General features: G+C 30.6%; 1 protein-coding gene across 1 annotated transcript; it reads right to left on the bottom strand.

Moving 5' to 3' along the window:
* Positions 1-8,574: 8,574 nt before the first annotated feature.
* LOC132734356 (heavy metal-binding protein HIP-like) lies at positions 8,575-10,955 on the bottom strand. Its single transcript, XM_060721081.1, has 3 exons — positions 10,639-10,955; positions 9,517-9,603; positions 8,575-9,182 (listed from the first exon to the last, which is right to left on the bottom strand). The coding sequence occupies exons 1-3, from the start codon at positions 10,916-10,918 to the stop codon at positions 8,767-8,769; spliced, it is 783 nt and encodes a 260-aa protein (XP_060577064.1). The 5' UTR covers positions 10,919-10,955; the 3' UTR covers positions 8,575-8,766.
* Positions 10,956-16,714: the final 5,759 nt, after the last annotated feature.

Genomic DNA, 16,714 nt, shown 5'->3' with positions numbered 1-16,714 from the left:
TGTTTCTACCTTAATTTCAGTCCTTATCATTTTCTCTAAAAGCTGTTCTTCATATGCAAATTTAGAACATACAGGCTCTCTAGCCTCAGAAAAATTATAACTATATATTCCAACGACAATAACAAATGAAAATAATAATGAGAAACCCATTTTGATGAGGACAGTTGGAAATTAAAATCAGAAAAGGTATCTGAATCTTACTCGCTGAGGGAAACAATTGTATTTATACAAGGGAATCTGCGTTGTTATTTGAGTATGAGGCCCGTAATAAGATTTTTAGTATAGTTGTTTAGCATAAATGCACTGAAATACGGTATCGAAGGAAATCCCTTAGATACAGTTTGAGGAAAACAGTTTGATTTTTCTTTACTTGAAAAACGGCATCGAAGGAAATCCCTTAGATACAATTTGAGGAAAACAGTTTGATTTTTCTTTACATAAAATAGACAAATACAAAATCCCTAAAGAAAGCCCAACACGGCAAAATTGAAAATGTCGCAGGCTCGGTTTGATTGAGCCTGTTCATGGACGGTACTGGAAAGTGCAAATTACCGTCCACGCCCCCTAGCACCGGCTTAAGCAGAATTCAACATTTAAACGTGAAATAGTAAAATTTTGAATTTAGAAACATCCGCAGATGTGTTCATACGGCGGTAATCATGGAACCTTCAATGTGTATAAACCGCACTTCCTAGCTGAGATTTAAGTGCCAGCACTATTACAAATAAATTAGCATGTCTCTGATAAATATACAGTTTATTCCAGGATCTCTTAAAATAATATATTGTAATAAAGAAAGTGATGTGTTGATCTTTAATACCAATTCTTTAATTATACGTCAATTCAAATTATTTTTTTTTTTTTGGAATTGTCACAAAACTCTTGTAAAGGGAATATTTCTTTTCAGAAAAAAAAATGAAAAATGCAGACTTTTTCTGGTCGAGATTGTTCGTGAGAGATTCTCGACTAATTATTCCGATGCATCAGAGTATTAAAGTAATACTGAAATGAATTGTTGAATGTTAGAAAGTTACTGATGTAGTTTACAGAATATTGGTCATGCTAAACTGATACTAGCTTATAAATGACGATCCGTTTCTAGAGTTACTAAGCATTACTCGTTTATAATGATATTTGAAAAATATGTTATATAAAAATCACTTTTACTTTACACACATTGTTAATAACGTTTTAACGTCTTTTTCAACCTATGCTACCAATGGTTAAAAAATCCTAAAAATCATTTGAAAAAACCATTTTAACGTTGCTTTATTCAGAATACTTTGATATAATTGCTTATCGTAGTTTCTAAATTGCGAAGACTTAACACATGTTATAACCAGTCGTAGCAGTTGATTAGCAAGATTCACAGGAAGGGGGTTTAAAATGTTGTCTCTGGTGTATGACTATTTAGATCTTTTTCAAGAAAATAAATTGATGATACATGGACTTTAATATTGTAAAATGATCAATTTGACGTATTTGCTACATTGATTTTTAATTGGAAGCAGCATAAAAAAGTAGGATTTTTACTATAAAATGGACGTAAATGAACTGATGAATTCCTAACCCTAGTCCGAACCTGCTTGTATAAAAATAGTATATACAAAATATAAATTAGCGGATAACATCATGATTCTATCTTCTTATCGTTATCTATTTGTTGTTTTTTAAGAATTTGGGCGTATATTCTGTAAAACTATCTTTACATTGGACATGTAGTCAATAAGTTTGTTCGCATTTCATGGGAATCTCGTGAAGAAAAAATAAAACAACAAGGCGTGTCTTTACAACACCCTGATAAAATCTGTTGGCAGCATGATAAGAGCATCAATGAAATTCATTACTTTAACTTACAAAAATCCAAGAAGTGTTATTTTTACCAGGATGTATTTGATATTCTATAAGAACATATAGCATATTCCCAGTAATAGATGCCCAAGTTTCAAGTCTTTACGAAAAGGTGCTTTGTAAGTTACTTTGTTATTCTATACTTAATTAAATGGTTGCCTTTAACATTTTAGTGCTATACGTTGAATGGAATTGAAGGAGCACGTCATGATATATAGAACTTTTCATTAAAATGAGAATATTTAAATCATAACCAGATTTGCAAATATAGTAAGCGCACCATGATCTTTTATGATCACACACTATCCAACAACACAACGCGGCAAATTACACAAAAAACAATTAATTTATGTTACTCTTGAATTCTAAACAATACTTTCATCCAAAACAAAAATGAAAATAACCTTGGTTAGCACGTAGTAACATATATGACAAATATTTCCTGTCTCTATTTTCTGTTTGCAATACTCAACTTCTAAAAAAACGAAACACATTGAAATTAATTGTGAAAGGAAAACGGAAAATTATCGTCGTCTATATTGAAACATTTAGCATATTTTAATGTACAATTTTCGAGCTAACAGCCCGGCTGACAACTTCACATACACTATTCGTTTTCTCGTTGCTTAATCATTCAACGCGTATCTTTATACTCTTATAAACCCAGAGATTATTTCAGAGAATACGTTCAATTTAAATATCTCCTGTGGCCTCTTTCCTAGAATCATAAAAATCTCATCTTTTAACAAACTGGTCATTTTACATGGTTCCTCGTATAAATTTTCTGTTGGGTGTGAACCAATTTAATTGATATCGGGATGTTGTTAATAATTTTCAACGTGAAATAAATGCTATGAAACGTAGCGTTAATAAAATTTCTGAATATATCATTTTTCAATACATATGAATGGCAGCATAAAAATGTTCAATTGTAAATCAATTTGCTTATTGGCATGCTTACTTATATTTAACATAAAAATATTAAAAGCTGCTATTTAATCCTAAGAAAAGTATACGTCAAGTACAATGAAATGATATTTTTCAATGGTAGCCTTTCCGCGATTATTTTGGGATATTATGTAGTCGTCTTATAAAATACATATCCTTTAAATGTATATGTATATCTCTTCGATTTTATATTTTTGTAACTCTGGTAGTGTGAATGTTTAGAAGCTATAGAAAAAACCCATCTTCATAGGCTTCATTTAGTTCCGCCCATTGTTTTCTCGTTTAGGGCAAAAGCATTCTTTTACTTGGGGACCATACGCCGCTTTTCATGGAATGTCACTACTGTGTCACATTGAAGGTTCCATGAAAACAGCCGTATGAACATATATGCGGATGTTTCTAAATTCAAAATTTTACCATGTTCGTGTTAAATTTTAAATTCTGCTTAAGCCGGTGCTAGGGGGCGTGGACGGTAACTTGCACATTCCAGTACCGTCCATGAACAGGCTCAATCAAACCGAGCCTGCAACACTTTCAATTTTGTTGTGTTGGACTTTCTTTAGGGATTCTGTTTTTCTCTATTTTATCTCGGTATCATTTATTATGACGAGGAAACATTGAATAATATGATAAACAAATAATTATATTGCAGTCTGAAAGAACATAAATGTAAATTATCTATAAACAGTTCATCCTAAGTAACTTTTTCGCCGTATAGTTTACTGAGCTGTTGCTTCAAAATATTAACTGCTGGAATTATATTTGGAAAAAAAAGTATATGGCAAATGTATTGTAATGAGCTTAAACGTCAGCCTAGAATAGCACAAATTTGATATTTATCTGTTAATTAAGACTGTTATAATAATAAATGAGAGAGATATGCAGTGAACAGTTTTTATGTTTTATTTTATTGTTTACAAGTTGTAAATAAAACACACACAATAATTAAATTTTATAAGATAATAAAAAACATTGCAAAAGTGAACGTGACGAAAGAATTCCAAAAAAAACTATTGAAAATCTGTCAATCATTACAACCATGTCCTCGTATGCGTAAGGATATTGGTTTTTTATTGTTTTAATGCTTACTTTCTCATGTTGTCTTCTCAGTTATGTCCTCATTCGTTACTTTTCAACAAAATTTATTCGCCAGTATTTAAAATGATTCAGTTTTGCTTAAATTAATTAAGGTTGTTATGAGTATACATTGTAGATGTATAACCTTATTTACTGGAGAGAAACATGATTAATGGTATACCCTCATTTTGGCGTTCGGTTATCTCTTTTATATTTGTTTCATATGCTTTTTGATAAGAATCGGTACATTATATTCGTATGAGCAACTAATCTTTAAAAAATCCAATAAGAAGTTCATTTTTATGCTACTCTTGTCTGATTAATTTCCTACGTGTGAATTCTTTCCTCCCCGGAACCTTTTCGCATAAATCAAAAGTAATCAGTATATCTTTTACTTACTTAACCAAAACCCGATTGATTTTAATTCTCTTTATGCAATCAAGAAAGGCTAGAAAGGTTATAAAATATTTCATTTGCCTTCATATCCGATTTTTCCCTCAAATTTCTGTTTCATTTCAAAATAGATTATACACTGTCATAATAGGTTCCAGCTTGCTAAATCAAACATTCATATAACTGAAGAAAAAAAGAATAGATGCAAACGTTTCTTCAATTTAAATATTGTTGTTTAAAAATAGTGCTCATATAATACATAACAGGATATTTTAAAATAATAATGAACCTATTGACTTTATTAGTAAAAGTTGCTATTCACTTGTAGCATTTATTACTGGAAGGTTGTTCGTCTGTGCATTAGCTGTACAGGCACAAAGAGTATTCTTATAGTGAAATAAACTTACAATAGTTGATATTATAATATAATAAACAATTATAAATTAAATATTATAATGTTATAATTTTCATAAACTAAGATGACGATATATATAATTGCCATACACTTTTATATTGTATATCTAGGTCCTGCTGGAATGAAATAAGATGTCAACTTTGTCTTCTTCCATACCCACACTTTTTATGTGTATCATTAATTCTTAGTAAAGTTGTATAGTTATATAGTTTTCTTCTCTATTTGACAGATAACACAACAGCACATATTACCGTGGTGAATATGCGCTCATTTTAACTTGATTTTCTACACATCTGTATCTACATATATTAATAATTGTCTTACTTAAGCATACAAAACATAATACAGACTAAGTATGTAATAGCTTACATACTAGTTGTATATTTTAAATATATAGAGGTAACATTTTACACTTAAAATATATTCTTAAGTATAGAAAGTAAATTCTTGTAATGTAGAAATATCGAAAGATTTATCTTAATCATTTATCTTTAATTATCCATTAAAAACAGTTATTTATCGTAACGATAACACAGACGTGCATCAAAACATGGTTCTCTAAAATAGTCTTAACTTCTGCGTACTGTTTTCTTTTCTTGTACCGCTCACTCTTTACAGAGTGAAATAAGAAAAAGAAAAAGACGTAAAAAAGATATACAATCAACATCTTAATTTAATGATACGATTTCTTACCACAGCATCTGTATGTGAAGATATTTACTTTTTTTTTTCAATACAGATTGAAATAAAGAAACGGTACATCTAGTTTTAAATACTAAATATTAACTAAACGTCTGACTCGTAAGTCTTTGTATGTTCGGGAAGATAATTATGCTTATATTTTCAAGTTATATCTGCATCTTAAACGTGATGATAATAAATTGCGATTAATTCATTGGAAGTTTAGGTCACGAATTTTATGGCTAGATAAATCAAGGCATAGAACAGATCTCAAGTTTATAAGAGGTTTAATTTCTTAAGGATTTTAAAGATATCAACCGTTAATTTTATCTAGGAACTGTGATAATTTAGACAATTCACAGAAGTATACGTATATCGCATCTTGATATCAAACTTCAATCGGTACGTAACTGGGTAACTGTGTAATCATTTCTTTAACCGGTTGTTTATTTTAAAGGGTTGTATATTCTATACATAAAAGAAAAGTCTCATGTTAGAACACAGAGGAATTATTTGCATTAAAATATCGTTAATTTACGCGTTTTTGCCCATTTTTGAAATACATGCATGTTGTCCTTTTTGCATATATTGGCTTATTACTTCATGCCATATTTTTGACATTGAAACGAATAAATGCTTACGGCATACACGAGTTTCATGGCGTTCAAATGTTTGCTTTAGAGTATGTCAAATGCTTCTAATAAAAAATGAATTAGAGCTGAATGAGAACTTTTTGTCATAGAAGAAGGAAAATATGTCAAGAAAGTAGTATTTGACTTCCATACAAAATCACTGTATCTGTACTTATTGCCGAAAAGCGACAATAACAAAAGATTGCTCAAAGAATTGGCAATGTGTTACAGAAATTATAACAGGACACACAGAAAGTTAAGGAAATAAAAATATTTTTGTTGTATAATGGGCCTTAAGAACCACTTCTCATATAAGAAAATTAATGGGACATTTAGCTGACCTCAAACTTCGGACCTTTTATTTCTGAAGCTAATTTCTATTTTCGAAGTTCAAAACTGTTCACTAAGTAGGTGAGATAATGTGTAAGCGATCTGTTAGCTCAATCGGTAGAGTTGTGGTACGGTATTTCGATGGTACCTGATTCAATTCAAGTCCCGGTCAGACTGCCCTTCTTTTTTTATTCTATTTTTGAGGCCCCAACTTTTACGTGTAGAGAAAATATAACATTCCGTGTTGGATATAAGTGCTGTTACCTAAGTGCAAAAAAAAGAAAAAAAATTGAAGTGATATGACTAACACTACTCGACGCTCCTCTACATCAAAGTAAGAAAATGCCTTATTACAATTATCCCTAATAAAAAATAAACATATATTCATGTCACTTTCCTCTTTACTGATAACTAACCTGATAGTTCTTTCTATTATTTATGTATATCTTTATTGGCCTCCAACTATTTGAGATTTTCTTACCGGTTTCATCAAAATCGTAAATTTGATGGAAAAATATTGGCAGTGACTAGTTTAATAAAACCGTCCAAAATTTTAAGCAACAATATCTATGATATAGCTTTTCAATGCAAGGGAAATAACAAGTACTATTATCAAACACTGGTTGCAATCTGTTTTACTTCCCTTTGTAGAAACATAAGTGAAAACAAAAACATGAAAGATATCATTATCAAAATAGTACATACGTAAAATATGTGTTCTGATTAAGTGATTATACTTCTATATTGTCAAGGATGTAACCATTATACAAGCTATATTTTAGTCAACCTTAAAAAACCCTGACAAATACATCATACTCCTTCATACACATACGCAGGTAGTTTAGCAATTATGTTACAACTAAATATCTAAGTAAATTATGCCATTCATTCTGTATGTTGCATTATACAAAAACATGTTTGTGCATGGGTTCCTTGCAAAACAATATTTTTGTATATTTACGAAGATACACAACTGTTAAAATTATATGACAGTCGTGTCAATGAATATAAATGGAATACGATGTTGACCTTTTATTTCACTCATTTCTTTTCTTTCCTTTTTCGATGTCTCTCAAAGATGTTGATATCCAAGTATTTGGGACAACTTTATTCATATGTGACAAGCATTACCACAAGAAAAGAAAGCGAAACATCCTCAATAAAATATAATGAAGATACACAAGTCTTATTTATTAATCGCTCTTCTTAAGTTCGTCAGTAATATACAAATTGGCTCAAATTTGTATTTGAAAATAAGCCATAGTATACGAGGGTGTACTATAAATACGTGGAAAAGTGCTGTCATAGAGTTAACGTTTACACAAAAATTCAATAAAATCGTGATGGAATATCGGCGATTTTTTGTTCTCCGTTTCTTTCTCATCGTCCTCATAAACAAGTGTCTCAGAACATCAATATAGAACAATGTTGTTGTATATTTTCAAAATATAATTGTCTTTAAAACTGTATATGTTTTATTCAGGAAACTTATAAAAAGGAAATAGTGGCACTTTTAGGCGTTATTATTGAACACCCCTCGTATGTGTAAACACATAATGACGATTATTATTATATGATTTCTGATGACTTAAAGGCCCATGGGACTAGGTCTATATTTATTTTTCTTGTAGATGTGTATTGTAGTATATGCATGTCACGATAATAAATTATTTACTAGTATATCAACATTTAAATGCTATACACTTTGTAGCGAAATGAAAATTATTTAATCATAGATGTATTATTACAGATATACGAATATAGAGAGGATATTGAATGAGAGTAGGTTCAATACCAGTTTAAGCGAGTTTCTGGCGAGGACAATATCATTATTATATCAAAAAGTAATTTGTTATAAAGATAAACGAATATAATATATTCAATGTATACCATCTTTCATTGATACATTACAAAGTTACATTTAGTGTGCTTTTACGTTATGTCTGTATAATTCAAATGAAGTCACGTCAAAATATATGAACGGCCATGAAAAAATACATTTGCAAAGGCGATAAAAGCCAAATATGTTATGAAAGCCTTGTAAAAAGCCGAAAATACATCATACATACATATTTGTTTCTATGCAACCCCGACGTCGTTGTTGAATACCGCATTCAGTAAAAAGAAAGTTTAGATTTGATGTCAGGAGTATTTAATGAATCGCCAACACATTTTTTCAGAAGAAAGAATTATTGTTCAATATTAAGGTTAGATATTTTGGCTTTCAATAATAAGCAACGTGAACAATACATGATTAATATTCTTTATAACTTCTACATATATTTTAGAAACAACCTAGAATTTCTACTTATTTCATGAAAAAGCTATTAATTTGTTTGATAAATGAAACAATTTGCACAAAAACGTTGTTATGTGAAGTCAAATACAAATATAGAAAAAGGACTTTTACTGATATCAATGTTGAATTTATTCATTCATTTAGTTATTGAGAAGCAGTCCACTAAATGTGTTCATCGCGTCTGCGTTTTGTAAAAGCTGATGGACTGAACCTGACGCTGTTGATTTGACCCAAACTTTTTCTCCTGATCTTACTCTCACTATTGCTGCAACAGTATTACAGGTATGATAATATTTATCATAGTTCATATCAGCTGCAATAACTTTACCTTCTAACACTAGACCAATTAAGGCATATTTTCCAATATAAGCACATGTATGCACAGAAAACTGGTACAGTCCTCCAACAGGTGCTGTAAATATTCCAGTAGAAGTGTCGTATCCTGTTCCCTCGTTAATCACACTTTTCGTAAATATAATTATCTCATCTGTTTTATCAAGAAGCTTATCTGCCACGTGATGTGCATGGAAAACAATCGGAGGTCGTTCAAGTTTTTCTGAGTATAAAAGTAATTGTGATATAGAAGAGTTTTTTATAAAAATACGTCATGAAAATAAACATGGTTAAATGTATTCAAAATAAGAAAAAATACATGTTATTGAATCAGTTGTATTATGATTGGAAGGACTAGTCTATATTTACAACAACAGGTTGGTCGAATATCAAAAAATTATCAAACTGATTATTGTTAAAATATTGTCCATGATTGAACTTCAAAAGAACCAACTGAATCATAAAACCAACTGAATCATGAAATCAACTGAATCATGAAATCAAAACACAGTTTTTGGAAATTAATTATCATTTGGACGTAACATGAAAAGTGATACCTTGTAATTGAGTAAGTTCTTCTCTTTTAGCTTCCATGTCACTCGTTAGGTTTGTTCTTGTTTCCTCAAATAACTTCTTGAAGGATTCTGTAACAAAAGTATTAAAGTGCACTTACTCTCGGTAATCAAAGTTCAATAAGTATTATATATGCTGAAAACAAACAACCTGAATTTTACATAGCCAGTAATGTTACTTCTTTAATAAAACTTTAGTGAAGAGAAACACCAGTCTAATTTATATTTTGATTTTCCTCGCTCCTCTTCTATAATCGAATTTCAAATGAAATTTTTCGAATTTCTATTGGCTGACGTGTTAGTCATTTCCTGACGTAATTCAATATAAAATAAATATAATAAAAATCAGGGAATATGTTCCCTAACAAGAAAACGTAATGATGATGATTAAGCGTTTTCCTTCATGGAAACATGTTTGTTTGGTATATTCATCGTCACATAAATTTTCACTGTAATTCATGTTTTACTTAGAACAGAAGTATACATACAAACATAAATATCGCAAATCAAATTTAAAACTACAGCAGCGCTCTTTGATAAAGCTGGAGGTAAACACACGACACAATAGGGCAGAAGAATTACAATTATTTTTTGATAAATTTTAAACATGTTCATGCTCGCACTAGCAAAATGTTGAATATGGGGCTGTTAATCATCAATCATTACAATAAAAAAACACTCAATTTTTTATTGTTGTTATTTTTACATGATTCTTTTCCACCTTTTTATTGATTTATGTTTATAATAATGTAATTTAACGCTCCGTTTTAAGCAAACTGAAAATATGTTATAAGTTTGCAGCAATGCAATTTTGCTCTAAGTACATAAACATAGAGATTTTGTCGGCAAAGTAATCGTTATGTATGAAATCTCTTCTTTTAAAATCTAATGTTTTTTTTTTAATTTGAAATACTCCAAGCATTTATCATATTGCAGATTTTCTTATTTCAGTTTTCATAAAGAATTACGAACTATTACGTTATATTGATTCAGATTTAAACAACAATCAGTTGTAAATAATATGCTAAAGATATCAGTCATTTTTCGTATTACATCAGCATGCAAATATCAGTTTCTAAAAATGTAGATCGGATGTTTATATTTTACCTTCTCTCCTTTCTATTTCATCGGTTATGTTCTCCTTCATGTCTGCAAACATGTCCGTAAAATCAGCAACTGCTCGTTTAATGTCACCTAATGTACTGATGACATTTTCCTCAGTTTTCTTAATTTCATTCACCATTGTTTCTACCTTAATTTCAGTCCTTATCATTTTCTCTAAAAGCTGTTCTTCATATGCAAATTTAGAACATACAGGCTCTCTAGCCTCAGAACAATTATATATTCCAACGACAATAACAAATGAAAATAATAATGAGAAACCCATTTTGATAACGACAGTTGAAAAATAAAATCAGAAAAGGTATCTGAATCATAATCGCTGAGAGAAAAAATTGTATTTATACAGAGGATTTTTTTGTTATTTGAATATGAGGCCCGTAATAAATTTTTAGGGTAATTGTTTAGCATAAATGCACTGAAATACGGTATTGAAGGAAATCCCTTAGACATGTTAGATACAGTTTGAAGAAAACAGTATGATTTTTCTTTACATAGACCGCACTTCCCACACTGTAAATAAGGAGAACACCGATCGCGTTCACAATTGTTCAATTTTGGAATATTTAGCGTTATATTTTGAATACCTGTGTTCAGCGAAGGCGTTCAATGTACGAGTTGAACACTTATAACTTGAACGTCAGTGTTCAATGGCAGTCCTTCTGACTAGACAACATGAAAAGTATTTGAGCTTTTGAGTATTGGGCATGTTTTTTGGTCAATGTATTGTAACTGATGTTAGATTTACATAATTCAATAAGTAATGGTGCTTTAGTAATTAAAACATTATAAAGTTGAACATAATATGAACAGTTGCGTTCATTCAGAACGCGTCTAAAAATAGAATTGTGACAATTTGTGACGTCATAATGAGCATTCGCACGAGTGCACCAATTCAAGTACAACAACAACAAGTAAGCGTCGGCGAAACGCAAGCTGAAGCATTCAGAACTGCCACGGCTATTATCTATAATAACCTCGGGAACAATACGGATTGAAAGTAGTTCTACCACGTGGTTTTAGATGTAAACAGTAAAACGAATGTATATATTTGACATCTAATGTCTGTTCCGTTACTCTTATGCTTGAATATGTCTGACAAGAATTTGTAATTTAAATATGCCCACTGATGTTCAATTTTAAACAAATCCTACTAAATGTCAACAGGTTGGTTCTTTATCCGAATACTGACGGTAAGTGCCGCGTAGTTGCGATTGAAGCTGAAGTTAGATTATCTCTACACTAAAATTGAAGAAAAATACGGTATAAACTTTAATCAAGTAGATCTAACATATACTTTATTAGTATCCATAAATTTAATTTTTATTAAAATGGTTTATGTACAGTATAGAACTAAGTCGACATGTTGTTGTAGTTCACAATGGCATAACGTGTCTCTATTATTTTTACAAGGAGTAGATATGTGAGAATGTAGATTTTTCTGAGCAGTCGGGGTTGTTTAGATGCTTAGATAAATGAATTTTAAATTTTGTGTGTAGTTCTTTAAATGATATATTTTGTTTCTTTATATTTTAATAGGATAGCGAGTAGATCTAAGTACATGTATACTGTTGTTTCAAGCAGTGCTGAACGCTTTGAACTGCTGTATAGATCTACAGAAACTGGAGCAAAATATTTACAGAAATAATTTAAGAAGCCCAGGGGCGTACCTCGGCTTTTTATGAGTGTACGCCGAGTGCCGGTTTTTGACCGAAGGATCGCCAGAGATCAGAGATAGCTATATGCTATAACTAAGGATTTAGGGGATATTTAATCTAATTGTACTCTACTATTGTCTTTATCTATAGTTATGAAAATAACATCAAGTACATACATTGCATGTGAGAAATAGCACGAAGTCTAACGTGTACACTGTTTTAAATAGTTCAAAAGTTATTTGCTTTTAGAAAAAACGAAACATAGCCAGGCGTCTCTTTTGTAAAAAGATGGGTTTTATTTTTCCTTAGTTTTTTCTTTGTTATTTTTCTTTTGTTTCACCATAACTTAACATGAGATATAATCAAGGAAAATATGCTTTAAAATGATCTGTATGACTTTAATACAAACAAAACAGCTTGAATGTTGAGTGTAACGAAAAGGTTATCGTATTCACAGCTAAAATGTAGTATCACACGATCATTTAGCTTCCTTAAAATATTTGTAATGCGTATTATGTCAATGTTGTAGACAATAAATAATGTCTTAAACATTTTTGTTCTCAACTCTAGTCTTTCAATTTCCATTCGAAATATTTAAGTTATTTCATTACGAAGTTGAATGCCTCACGCACATAAAGCATTTTGGTATAAACAGACTCGCCAATTTGTTATCTTAAGTCGGCAAAAATAAATGAATTTAGACATGATGTGTCTTATATGGTTAAACATTGTTCTCGTTAGATGTTTGTTTATGTTTAAATATGTATAGATGAGACTACGTATAATAAAGAATATATATATAGTAGAAACAATTTTCTGTAGTGATATATTTTGTTAATACCTGTATTCTATTTTACGGTCAAATAAACAAAAGTTGAATTTGGTTTGTGACGATGGATGTTGGCAATGGTTCACTGCAAAGATCTGATTCACAGTGTCAAAACTATTCTACATAATTTGAAATGAATATAAGTTGAATGAATATTACTGAACTTAAAAATAATATACTGATTTATAGTTATCAGGTAATATATAAAAAGACATTCCATACAGCTAACTCACTCCCTTCCATTGTGCTGCAAACACCAAGTTGCAAACAAGATCTTTATTTTGCATATAGATCTAGATGTATAAAATGAAATAAATGTTTACTTTTCACTGATTTGATTCTTCTGAAAAAAAATATTGTAATATATTGGACAATTCTTATCCTTGTTTGGATTTTGACGCGGTATATTAGCAATATAACGCTTAACTCAAGCTGAAAAAGAGAAAATTCCAAAGAAATTGTTTGTATCATATTTTTAATCCCTTTCTTCATAATTGAAGTTTTGATTGTGCATAAAAAGGTAACGCATATTCGAATAAGGTAACATCCTAAGCATACCTGTAGAATCAATAAGCAGCTACGAATATGTTGATCGATCTATCAATACAGTTTTTGAATGTTCATTGAAGTGTTTGAAGAGTATCTGTTGCAAATAGATTCATGCTAATTTTCCTGAAAATTTGAAAATGTATTTAACAGTATAATATTGTGAAGTTACCAAAATAATGAAAGTTTCACATTATCAATGGCACTTACAATCCGCGTAAATTACCATTAAGAGGTCAAAATGTGCAAAAATAGCCCTTACTGCGTTAGTAACGCAGTAGAAATGTAGTTATAAATAATGAAAAAAACGGTCATTAATCGCACATAACATGTAAATTATTACTAGAATTTTGAATCTTTATACTTTTTATAAAATGTTAGTACATTTTTCCCATGTTTGACTTTATCGAAACATTTTTGTTCATCTGGAAGCGTGCAGCTTTAAAGGTGTTTTCTATTCTTGAACATTTACATTTACAGTGCAACTGAGATTTAAGTGTCAGCATTATAACAAATAAATTAGCATGTTTCTAATAAAACATACAGTTGATCTCAGGATCTTTTAAAATAATCTTTAGTAATAAAGAAAGTGGTGTGTGTTGATCTTTAATACCAAGTCTTTAATTAAACGTCAATTAATTTATATTTTTTTTTTGCAATTGTCACAAAACTCTTGTAAAGGGAAGATTCCTTTTCAGAAAAAAATGAAAAATGCAGACGTGTTCTGATCGAGATTGTTCGTGAGAGATTCTCGATTAATTATCTCGATGCACCAGAGTATTAAAGTAATACTGAAATGAATTGTTGTATGTTAGAAAGTTACTAGGGTACTTATCAGAATATTGGTCATACTAAACTGGTACTAGCTTATAAATGACGATCCGTTTCTAGAGTTACTAAGCATTACTCGTTTATAATTGTCACGTAACTGTCCACTATTTAGGGGAAAAGATGTATAAGCGGCCGGATAGCTTAGTTGGTAGAGCCACGGTACGGTATTCCGATGGTCCCGGGTTCGAGTCCCGGTCAGGCTTCACAATTTTCTCACCCTGTTACATTTGGCGCCCAACGGGGGACTGAATATAGCTCAGAGTGTAATTCACATTGCTCTGTAACTCTTTGAAATTCGAGGACGAATTTCAATATAGCAGGGGAGTATGTCACGGTTCAGAACTGTTCACTATTTACGGGAGAAGATGTGTAAGCGGCCGGATAACTTAGTCGGTAGAGCCGCGGTACCATATACCGATGGTCCAGGGTTCGAGTCCCGGTCAGGCTGCACATTTTTCTCACCCTGTGACATAATGATATTTGAAAAATATGTTATATAAAACACTATTACTTTACACACACTGTATATATAATAACGTTTTAAAAATAGACAGTCTCTTTCAACCTATCAATGGTTAAATCCTAAACAATGCAAGAAAAACAGGGTTAATCATTTGAGGAAACCATTTTAACGTTGCTTTATTCAAAATACTTTGATAACAAGTTTTAACAAGTTTTTTAACAATTTTATTTATCTTTTCCCAGAAGGTCATAAACCTATGTTGTACACTTTGCAAAATATATAATATGGCAAACGTGCATCAATACTATGTTGACATGATCTCATACATGCATTACAGTAGCACATTTTACATAGGAAATGAAAACATATATATTCACCTATTACATGATGTACATGTTTATAATAATTCACATTTTCGTCGTATCTGTCAAAAGTATATATGCAACATGAGATTTAAAAGAATAATAAAGTGTGACAAAAATCCAATTGAACTGACTTTACTTATTAGATTAGATCTATAACAAGTGTTGTAGATAATTTGACAGATTATAATCTTTCTCAATTTAATATTGAGTTTAAATCATGTTGATAACGAAAGTGTGAATTTTACATACATTTTTTCATACTGCATACACCATTTCGACAATAGTAATATTTAAAGCATTTACTTAACAAATTTGATTGTGCACGTGGAGGGAGATAATTGCTATGGTTATGTAACATCCGCCGCATTATACCTTTAACAATTTATTGACATAGTTACAATAAAATTTGTTAACATATTAAACTGCAGTTATTAATAAAATGGAACAAATTTTTATATAAATGTGTGTTATCCAAACAATTTTGGTTACTGATAGCGAACATTACGTATTGTGCGATTTTACATGGGAGATAATCAATATGGTCATATCGACTGACCTATATATCGAGTTGTGGAACGTTTCATGTACTAAGAGATTAATACACGGCAGAGTAGGGCCGGAAGATGATAATCGGCCCGCAAAATGAATAATTATTCATTTCAGGGCCGATTATCACCTTCTGGCACAACTATGACGTGCATTAATGTCTTTAATACACTTGGTTGATCTAATAGTAGCATTTTTTCTAAAAAAAAAAACTACTTTGAAATTTCCTTCGTTGCAGTTCCTGTCTGCATTTCTACTGTAGATCTACAGTAGATCTACAGTAACTTCATCAGAGTTGTTTACTTAAAGTCATTGTGTGTTCAAAGTACACTACTGTACTGTACAATATAGAAGCAAGTTTTATTTTCATCTTTTTTTTTTTGGAATGAATTTGTCGTATTATTTTCTTTAAATTTTCAATAGTTTAAAAAATCTGTGTTTGGTACGAAATACGCCCTTCAGCCCAATCATTTAATAAAATTCAAGCGATTCTGCTAAAAAAACCTTAACTTTCACTTTAACAGTTAACTTGTTTTAATGACGTAATATATGAACGTCATTGTTTTCAGTTTGTACAGTTCACATGTTCAGCGGCTGATAACTAGGTTCCCTTCAGCCCCGGGCCCGCAAACACATAATAGGTCACGTGACACTCAATAATCAGTTTGGGAAAACATTAGGCAATTTTTTACTATATATTGTAAAAAGTGTAAATTTAAAGTAATAGAAATAGACACCGCAGGCGCTATACCAATATCCATGGTTTAATAATACCAAATTTCTTAACTAAGATTAACTGTGATATCCTATATGAAATGGATTAAAA

The sequence above is a fragment of the Ruditapes philippinarum genome, unplaced genomic scaffold (genome assembly GCF_026571515.1).
Source record: "Ruditapes philippinarum isolate M1 unplaced genomic scaffold, ASM2657151v2 ctg4480_1_1_1_1, whole genome shotgun sequence".
In the NCBI taxonomy this organism is placed as follows: Eukaryota; Metazoa; Mollusca; class Bivalvia; order Venerida; family Veneridae; genus Ruditapes; species Ruditapes philippinarum.
The sequence above is the reverse complement of the archived record's forward strand: the minus strand, read 5'-3'. Positions and strand labels throughout refer to the sequence as shown.

What these genes read in the sequence shown, in the direction of transcription:
- LOC132734356 (XM_060721081.1), bottom strand. Translation starts at nt 10,918, where the DNA reads ATGGGTTTCTCATTATTATTTTCATTTGTTATTGTCGTTGGAATATAT. An exon ending in TGAAATAGAAAGGAGAGAAG is followed by an intron (nt 9,604 to 10,638) that starts GTAAAATATAAA and finishes CTTTTGTTACAG; the next exon opens with AATCCTTCAAGAAGTTATTT. An exon ending in AGAACTTACTCAATTACAAG is followed by an intron (nt 9,183 to 9,516) that starts GTATCACTTTTC and finishes TTTTATACTCAG; the next exon opens with AAAAACTTGAACGACCTCCG.